The sequence below is a fragment of the Physeter macrocephalus genome, chromosome 17, assembly GCF_002837175.3.
Source record: "Physeter macrocephalus isolate SW-GA chromosome 17, ASM283717v5, whole genome shotgun sequence".
NCBI classification, from domain to species: Eukaryota; Metazoa; Chordata; class Mammalia; order Artiodactyla; family Physeteridae; genus Physeter; species Physeter macrocephalus.
In genome coordinates this window covers 55506084-55515685 of record NC_041230.1, presented here as the reverse complement: position 1 = coordinate 55515685, position 9602 = coordinate 55506084, and the positions used below count along the sequence as shown (strand labels likewise).

Here is a 9602-nt window from a genome sequence, read left to right as displayed (position 1 = left end):
GGCCATGGCTCACGGGCCCAGCCGCTCCGCGGCATGTGGGATCTTCCCGGACCGGGGCACGAACCCGCGTCCCCTGCATCGGCAGGTGGACTCTCAACCACTGCGCCACTAGGGAAGCCCCAAGGACCACACCATTTTGATTACTATAGCTTTGTAGTAAGTTTTAAAATTGGAAAATGTGGGGATTTCTTGGCGGTCCAGTGGTTAGGACTCTGCGCTTTCACTGCTAAGGGCCTGGGTTCAATCCCTGGTCGGGTAACAAGTTCCAACGAGCCACGTGGCACGGCCAAAAATAAATAAATTTTAAAAATTGGAAAATGTGAATCCTCCAACTTTGTCCTTTTTCAGGATTGTTTTTGGTTATTCTGGGTCCCTTGCAGTTCCACCTGAATTTTAGGATCAGCTTAACACTTTCTGTAAAATGAGATGAGATTCTGATAATGACTGCATTGTACCTGTAGATCAGTTTGGGTAGCATTGCCATCTTCCTATCCATGAACATGGGGTGGCTTTCCATTTGTTTAGGTCATCTTTAATATTTTCAACAACGTTTTATAGTTTTTAGCACACAACTCTTGCATCTCCCTGATTAAATTTATTCTTAAGTGTTCTATTCTTTTTAGCACCATAGGCTCATTGCTTTAATTTCACTTATTTGCTCTGATGGTTTTTTATTGTGAATGCTTTAGGATTTTCTGTATATAAGGTCTTGAAATCTGCCAGTAGAGATGGTTTAATTTTTTCTTTTCCAATCTGGATGCCTTATATGTACTGATTTATATATTTGCTGAATTGTCCTGGCCAGAACTTTACAGAGCAATGTTGACTAGAAGCGGTATGAGCGGACAGTTTGTCCTGGTCCTGATCTGAGGAGGACAGTTTTCAGTCTTTCATCATTAAGTACGGTGTGAACTGTGGGTTCTTCATAGATACCCTTTGCCAGGTTGAGGAAGGTCCCTTTTACTGCTAGTTTGTTGAGTTTTTTGTTTTTTGTTTTTAAATCATGAAAGGGTATAGCATTTAATTCAGTGCTTTATCTGTGTGGTTTTCTGTTTTTTATTCTACTCGTGTTTATTGCATTAATTGATTCTTGCATGTTGAGCCAACCTTGCATTCTTGGGATAAATCCCACTTGGTCCTGGCATGTAATTGTTTTGATGTGTTGCTTGAGTTGGTTGCTGGCTTTTTGCTGTTGTTGGGACACCGTGAGTGTCCTGCAGTCTCCGGGTACCTCCTGGCCCTGTGACCACGCCCCTCTGGCCCACGCCGCAGCCTGGGACGGCCTCTTCCCCGGTCCACTGGAGAGCAGGGTCTAGAGGTGTGAAAGCAACTGGGGGTGAAAGTTCTCCTCCTGGGCTTCGGGAACCCCTCAGTTCAAAGACCTCGTGTGGAATGTGCGCTCGGGGTCCTCAGTGCGTCACGGCTGAGCTGTGATGTCCCTCCCAGTCTCGTGAACTGGTTGGTTAAGCCGCTGCTCCCTGCCCCTGGGCATCGTGTAACTTCACAGCTGGTTTGGGGACACAGTGAGTGTCCGTGGGCCCAGGGACTCTGGAGGCAGGAGGAGAAGCAGGCAGCCCAGCACAGTTAGGAGACACTTAGGAGGCTTTCCCTGTGTTTTCATTTCAGTTCAAGGAGTTATGATCACTCAGAGAATTCTGGTTTGGTTCTTGGCGGCTGCACAGGAAATCGGGATATTTTTTCCAGATTGCAGGTGAGTTAGAAGATGGAAAACTCAAGTGTGTCCGCTGCGTTTAAGCCACGTGCTATTAAGATATTTATTATGAATATCCACAGTGAGTCCTAAGGAACCTGACCAGAATGAAAGCTTGAGTCACATACACAATGGCTTAGACCAGAGAGGCCACGTGCTCTGTGAACTCACCTCACTGTGAACATCACAGGAAAATGGAAACAAAAGGTGTAATATGGGAAGCATCTCCAGGCTTTAGGATGTTTAAAATTTGAAAACAGGAAGTAAAAATACTGCCTTTGGTAGTAACACGGTTGCTACTCCTGTTTTCTGCTTTTTAATTCTTGGTGCTGCATTGGGAGGTCAGGCTCTGAGAACTGATATAAATAACCCTCCACTTGGCCGAGGATCAAGAGTTTGCAGATATCGGAGGCTGGGAGACTCTCCTGTTTCCCAGGTCACTTGGCACCAAGGCAGGAGCACTTTTAGGAGAGTGCAGAAACCGTGTTTCTCATGTTGAAATGAAAGATGCGTTTCTGTCAGCATCCTGCTCTCCCCAGATCTCTTGAGAGTGAACTCCGGGGTCAGAGTGCAGAGCAAGGCCCCATCCTGCATCCTCGTCCACTGTGTGCACTGGGGTCTGTAACTTTGGAAGTGTACGTGCAATTCTGTATTATAGGGTTCGGTGTTCTCGCTGTCACTCTTAAAAAGTGCCTGACTTTAGAACACGTGGGGAATGAATGAGAACTCATGGAGGATGTGGTCTGGAGCGCTGGGAAAATTTACTTAAAAATGAGTAAAACATCCCACAAGAAAAGGACCCGAGTCCCCCAGGCCCTCATCTTGACCTTTGTCCTCCACGTCCGTCATAACTGAACGTGGAAGAAAGTGACCTGTGAGGGCAGACACAGCGGGAGACCTGGGGTTGGGGGTCACACATGACGGGGCGATGATGAGACGGGTGCTCTGCATCTGGGGGGTGAGACAACACACGTGTGCCTGCAGGCTGTGTGTGCACCTCCCTTGTGTGATTCACCCTCAGGCTGTGCACACACACCCACCTGCACAGGGGAGCAGGTGATAAGCGGGTAAAGTGTTAGCCATGGAGAGTCTGGGGAAGGGTGTTCTTGGCATGGCACTGTTCTTTCTTCATTTTTGCAAAATCCTGCAGTTGTTCAGTCATTTCCAAGTGAAAAGGCTAGTTGCACTCGCCCTGCTGGCCCCACCTCAGGGCTCTGCTGGCCCCACCTCAGGGGCCTGCTGGGAGTGCGAGGCCCCGGGATTTCTCCTCTGGCCGTGCTCTCCTCCAGGAGATGGCTGCTGACCTGGAGCAGGGCCCAGCGCCCCTCGGCCATGCTGCTCCCCGGGGCCACTTCCTCTTTGGAGTTTTCTGCAGACGCCTCCAGGCCCTGGCTCGAGGGTGGGACGCGGCCAGCCGCCTCCAGCGACAGCGGGAGCTGCTCATGTGCAAACGGTAACACGGCTCGTGCCCCAGGCAGGGTCTGTCTTCGCTCTGGGTTCTTTTCCCACTAGTCGCTAGTCTCTGGCCCACGCCCCAGCCTGGGACGGCCCCGGTCCACTGGAGAGCAGGGTCTAGAGGTGTGAAAGCAACTGGGGGTGAAAGTTCTCCTCCTGGGCTTCGGGAACCCCTCAGTTCAAAGACCTCGTGTGGAATGTGCGCTCGGGGTCCTCACTGCGTCACGGCTGAGCTGTGATGTCCTTCCCAGTCTCGTGAACTGGTTGGTTAAGGCGCTGCTCCCTGCCCCTGGGCATCGTGTAACTTCACAGCTGGTTTGGGGACACATAGTGTCCGTGGGCCCAGCAGGGCAACAGGTCGCAGACCAGGCCCAGTTCCGAGCGGGCTGGGAGGGTTGGGTGCGCTCCGAGCGTAGCTCGCGGGGTCACCGTCCACGCCTCCCTCCTCCCAGCATCCTCCTCGGCCTGCCCCCCTCCGTGCTTGTCGGCAGCCCCCGCTTGGAGCAGCTGGCCGCGCCCGACTGCGATGACTTCTTCCACTTAGTCAACTCGGAGCTGGTAGGCGCAGGGCAAGTGAGCTGGGCTGTGGGGTCGAGGGGCCACACGGGCACCTCAGGCTGGCTCTGGAAAACTCACCAGTGCATCCGTGGTCACGTGGAGCCAACGGCCTCAGTGCGTGTCCTGCCTGCCCACGTCGGGTCTCTGAGGGTAGGACACGGTGCTCGGAGCCACGGGTGAGCCCTTCGCCTGGCTCGGCACCGGCCTGCGAGGCTAGAGCCCGGGCAGCCCCGTCCTCCGGAGCACGACTCCTTCACGGAACCTTCCCCAGGGTGACCAGCTTGGGCCCCACATGTGCAAACCATCCTGCCTGCCTCGCCTCCCCTCCGTCGGTTTCTTTTGGGGGCACGGAAGCCAGATGGTGCCCTGGCTCTTGTCAGGGGCTCCGAAGGGTGACATCCCTGTGACCTGCACGCAGTCAGGGTCAGGGAGGTGCCCTGCATAAGTGCTCCCCTGCCCACTGCAGGGGAATGGCTTCTACACCAAAGATGGGTACCCGCTTTTTAAAAATGCACACGTGACTAGAGCTTGACCCGAGGTTCTGTACATTTGTGTGGAACTTTAAAAGGTAACTGGGGAAGCAGCAGAAATGAGATGAGATTTTCTTTAAGTTCGTTCTAAAGGCTGTTTCCCTTCGAGCCTTGAGAACGGCCTGTGAAAGCAGCCAGGTGAGGACACGGCGGGGACGGCACCCGGCCCGCCCACCTGGGCCCATGGGGTTTGCGCCACAGCTGGCGGGCATGGGGGTGGACGCGAAGCCGCACGGAGCCAGCCCTCCGTGGGCCATGGTGGTGCCATCCTCCCGCGTGTCCTTACGTGGTGGAGCCTCCAGCAGCTGCCCGCCCTGTCCCGCGCGTGCTTTCCTCACTGGCCTCTACCGTTTTGCAGAGAAACTTCTCCCACGACGGCGCCCTGACCCACGACATCACGGCCCACTTCTTCAGGGTAATTTCCTTTCTCTCTGCCCCTCCAGCGTCACTGCTCACTCAGACCCCAGGGCTGGGCCCTTGCGTGCGTGGCAGCTCCCGGGGCCTGGGTCCACGTGCAAACCCTGTGTGCGGGCGTCTCTCCCCGCAGGGGCTCCTCAACGCCTGTTCACGAAGCAGAGACCCCTCCCTGGCAGCCGACCTGACCCTGACTGCCTGCCAGACCCAGTGCCCCTTGCTTCTGACCTCTGCTCTGGTAGGCTCCCCGTCTTCTCAGGGGTGTTCCTGGACCTGGCGCAGCCGGGGGTCCGCCTAGGGCTTCCTGGCCGCGTGATTCAGCGGAAGGTGCACCAGGAGCAGTGGGGACAGACCACAAGAGTTGGGTGGGGCTCCTCAGGAGTCTGTCTGTGCCCGGAGCCGTTCACGCTCCTACTCCTTGCTCTGTCTTCACTGGAGCCGAGCGGACGGCTGCTCTGCTGGCCCGGCTGCCGCCCCAGCGCCTGCTGGCCCGGCCTTCTTGTGACGTTCCGCGGTGGGGCTCCCACGTGGGCTTTCTCACCCCGTCTCGGTTTTGTCAGGAGGGGAGGACGCAGCGCGTTCCCTGCTGAGCTCCCTGGGCGGCTGTGGCCTCTGGCTCACGGCTCTGCAGCTCAGCAGGGGCATCCAAGGACCGGGCCCTCCTCTGTCCACATCCCGCGTGCTCCGCGGATGAGGATGAGCGTGCCTCACAGAGCTGCTTTGGGCCTTAAATGAGACGCTGTCCTTGTGCTTTATGAAGCATGCACTTGACGAGCGGGAGACAGGAGGCTCTGGGGGTGTCGGCCTGCGGGCAGACATTGCCCACGCAGATCGCCAGTGTCACCCGAGGCTTCCCGATCTTCTTGGTGAGGGGGGGAACTGACCTGTCGGTGCCCGTTCTTTCCCGTGAGCTGTGGTGGCCGCACCTGGAGCCCGAGCTTCTCCGCCGGTGGAGGAGATGCTCCCAGAGCCCGCTGCCTGCAGAGCTGCGGAGGCTGCAGGAGGCCCAGCACTTTGCTGGGGGGTGAGTGCGCGCAGCGGGACTCATTCGGTTGCGTGCGTGGGGTCTCGGGGGCTGGAGGGGCCCTGGTGGCGGGGGGGGCGCTCTGAGGCCCACGCGTGGGAGGGGGAAGCAGAGCTGAGCAGACACGTTCCCCACAGACTGGCCTCCGGGAGCCACGTGCCCGTCTCCTCTCACATCCGAGCGGGTGCTGTCCTCGGAGGTCACAGCAGGGATTGCTGGCCCCATCCAGCCTCCCTACATCTTCCTTTGTGACCCATTTTTATCCGCGGCACCTGTGTCCCCGCGCCAAGGGTCAGGGATGCTCGAAATCTCAGAAAACGAGGAAAGCATGTCTGCCCACCGAGTCTAATTCTGCAAAGAGCAGAGAACTTTCTTAAATCACTGCATTATATTCCATTTTTAACTTTTGGTCCAATTTTAACCTGCTGGAGAACCGTGAACATCACACTGCAATCGGAGGGGGGGCTGAGTGGAAGGCGGGTGCAGACTGGGGGGAGGACTCCTTGCAAAGCTGAGGCTGCCGGGACCAGGCGCCCCCTCCAGGGATCCCGCTTCCTGTGTCCAGGGCAGAGGGGCATGTTGACAGCCAAGGGCCAGCCTGTGGAGACCAGTTGGGGGGCCGGGGGGGTTGCGCTTTGGGTTCTGGCTGTGATGGGCTGGGGGCTCTTGTGGTGACACACACCTCCGTCTGCGGCAGCGTCCTCTCCTCCCTTGCGGCAGCCCCCGCACCTGGCCCAGCCTGGCTCTGCGCGGCTGCCCTGCACTTCGTGATTCGACGGGCCGGGAAGGAGAGCATCCGGCAGGAGCTGGGACAGCTGGACGGCCAAGGAGAGGAGGTAAGAATGAGATCCTTTCCCCGCGTGTCCTTTTCCAGCAGCCTCGCTGGTTCTCGGGGTTCTCACCACACTGTGCTTTTCAAGGACAGACAAGAGTTTGGGGTGCTTGTAACTTTATCTGGAAGCAAAAACTTACTGGGTTTGTAGGTTTAGTAAAACTTAAGATTCTCAGGTTTGCTGATGAAAAGGGTACTTTACATTTCATTCTCAAGTGCTTTTATTTGGCCTGTTTATCAACGCAGCCCCGGGGTGGGGGGGTTAAGGCCGGCTGTCAGCTGTCCAGCGGGACCTTCCATTTCATAGCCTCAGGGCACCCGCACCCCAGTTAGCTGCTGGCAGAGACCAAGGGTGGACAGAGGGCTGCTCGGATGGCGGGCTGGTGGCCCCGCTGGGAGCTGTGGGGCCCCCTACCCAGAGCTGTGGCGTGCTCCTCTGTGTCGTCTCCCCCAGCTGAACCCCTCCCTGGTTCTGTGAAAGCCAGGGTCCGCCAGTAGCTCAGGCCGTACACACCTGCCTGAGAACAGTTGCTGAGCTGTGAGTTTTGGGCGATTATAATTTAAAGTAAGAAACTACCAGGGAGAGTCTATTTTTAAGAGTTTTCAGGTTGTTTTTGCTGGAAGGATTTTAGTGGCTCCAGAGCCTCCAGGCCACTGTCACCTCCACACGCTGGCCTGGGGGATCAGCAGAGACAGGTCCCCCAAAGCAGTAATCGTTTATAACCCGTTAAGTTCCCTCTTTAAGAGTGACTGGGGCTTCCCTGGTGGCGCAGCAGTTGAGAGTCTGCCTGCCGACGCAGGGGACGCGGGTTTGTGCCCCGGTCCGGGAAGATCCCACGTGCCGCGGGGCGGCTGGGCCCGTGGGCCACGGCCGCTGGGCCTGCGCGTCCGGAGCCTGTGCTCCGCAACGGGAGAGGCCACAACAGTGAGAGGCCCGCGTACCGCAAAAAAAAAAAAAAAAAAAAAGTGACTGGAACATTTTTTTTCTCTGGCGATCCACTTAAGAGAGATTTGTAACCTAGGCCTGTAAATGTTCAATTAACGAGGAATGTGTTCTTTCCTCATTTAGAATTAGTTTAAGGGAACAGAGCACAGGTAGTTTTATGTTGTGAGTGGACCTGTTTTTATTTGCAGCTATTGGTTTTCCTGTTTTTTTTTTCCTTGATGGGCCTGCTCTCTTCACATCTGACCCCGCAGGTAGGTCAGACCCTCTTCCACTGTGGGCAGGGCGGTGAGCAGCTGGTACGACCCCCCAGGGCACTTGAAACCATGGGTCTCCCCATCTCCCCCGAGACCTCCTGAGTTAGGGTCTCGTGGGGCGGGGGGGGGGGGGCACCTGGGACTTTTGTGTCGAAGGCTTTCTCAGGAGAGAAAACCCCAGGCCGTTGGCCTGCCTCTTGGTATCTTATGTCCAGAGGCCCCAGGTGGACACCTCTTCCTTGCGCACTTGTCACCCCCAGGTGGACACCTTTTCCTTGTGCACTTGTCACCTTACGGTCCTTCTCCCTCTTCTTCTGTGGGTAACAGGCCGTTGGCTCCCTGAAGGCTCTGGACATCTGTGCCGAGGTCCTGGGGTGTCTGCAGAGGAAGAGGATTTCCTGGCTGCCGCTCTTTCAGTTGACGGAGACAGGTGAGAAATCTGGACAACGACCGGCCGGCCTGTGTCTGTCCTGGTTCCCAGCCCTCTACCGGGAGCACAGGGGGCGGCAGGGTCAGACTGCGGCCCTGTTCTTTAGTCCTGCTCTTCAGAAGCAACTTTCAGATGGTTAAACATGAGCCTCTCCTTGGGGCTCACTTTGAAAACTCATTTTTGCAAGTTTCTGTTCTTGGTAAGTATATAGACTCATTTAGGCAAAATAATTTAGTGGAGTATCGAGGATCCCAGGGACCCCGGCCCCCAAGCTCTAGTCTGCAGCATGAGGACATCACGCCTGCGCCCCCAGGCACACGACGCCCGAGCAGACCCTGACCCTGCAGGCCGGGAGGCGCCCTCGCAGCTGACGGAGCCCCTCTGTGTTGCAGATGCCGGCCTGGGGCGCACCCTCCTCCGCCTGGCCCCGGACTACCAGGTCAGGCTGCTGCCGGTCGCCTTCTACAGGTAATACCCCCGGGGCCTGCTGGGCAGGAGAGAGCCAGCGGGGGGGCGGAGGGGCTCCCTCGAGATGGGAAAGGCTGCTCCTCTGCTGCCTGCACCGTCCTCAGTGAGTGTGAGGTCCGGGTCACCTGACTTCCGTCTCTGCCTTCAGCCTCCTGTCCTACTTTGACAAGGACGCCCTCCTCCAGGAAGACGCCTTCCTGCACGTTGCTGTTAACATGTACCTGAAGCTCATGGGCCTCTTCGTGGCTGGGGAGACTGGTGCGGTCTGGACTCTGGCCCACAGTGGGGAGCTCCAGGCCCAGGCAGGTGCAGGGCCAGGCCTGTCTCCACACGGACCCGGGAGGCCAGCTCTCGGGGGCCTGCGGCCCGGGCAGCCCCTCCTGGCGCAGCGTGCAGCTGTGGGCACCCTGACCGCGGCTCTGCCTGTCTTCTCTCCAGGGCGACCCCGTAAGCCTGATAACAAACGCTCGTCTTTTTCTGCTGCAGTCGATACCTCGGTGCCCGAAAAGGAGCTTCTCAGACGTGGCAGAGGTAATGCCGAGATGCTCGCCTTGCCGTCTTGTCTTTAAGCCCCCATCACTGTTCACCGTGAGGGTGCCGAACGCCTTCGGGAAAACGAGCATGCGGCGTCCAGCACTTGGCCTCTCCCCGGGCCCTGGGTGTTTGGGGGCCATGGGCCATCACGGGCCCGGCACACGGGCTTTCTTGCAGCTGCTGGGCGCGGGTGCAGACTGTGACCCGGAAGTGCGTGCCGCCCTCCTCAGCAGGCAGCAGGCCGTGCTGGACCCTGACCTCTACCAGGAGCCCCGTCTCTTCTGACAGGATCTGTGCAGGGCATAGCCCAGCTCCTCGGTAAATAATTTATTACAAACGTAACGTGGAGCTCTCGTTGCCCTGAAAAGTGGGTTACAAACCTTGACTGCATTAGCGGGGAAGAGGAACCAATTCTTTGAAGTCTGCCTCGGGCCCCAAGTCACTCT

At 57.3% G+C, this 9602-nt stretch overlaps 1 protein-coding gene across 9 annotated transcripts in view; it reads left to right on the top strand.

The window, feature by feature from the left end:
• The window catches only part of FANCA (FA complementation group A), a 38693-nt gene extending 29239 nt beyond the window's left edge, over positions 1-9454 (top strand). For 5 of the 9 annotated variants that reach the window (XM_028478014.2, XM_028478012.2, XM_028478015.2 and 2 more), the window contains 10 exons: positions 1627-1711; positions 3001-3164; positions 3619-3724; positions 4613-4906; positions 5580-5692; positions 6390-6528; positions 7659-7721; positions 8052-8154; positions 8547-8622; positions 8771-9192. In XM_028478014.2, the coding sequence (XP_028333815.1) occupies positions 1627-1711; positions 3001-3164; positions 3619-3724; positions 4613-4906; positions 5580-5692; positions 6390-6528; positions 7659-7721; positions 8052-8154; positions 8547-8622; positions 8771-9191 (1564 nt within the window). In that variant the 3' untranslated portion in view covers position 9192. Of the gene's footprint in view, positions 1-1626; positions 1712-3000; positions 3165-3618; positions 3725-4612; positions 4907-5579; positions 5693-6389; positions 6529-7658; positions 7722-8051; positions 8155-8546; positions 8623-8770; positions 9193-9333 lie in introns of those variants that run through there. The other 4 variants (XM_028478016.2, XM_055079127.1, XM_028478013.2 and 1 more) reach the window with 2 other exon arrangements.
• The last annotated feature ends 148 nt before the right edge of the window (positions 9455-9602 follow it).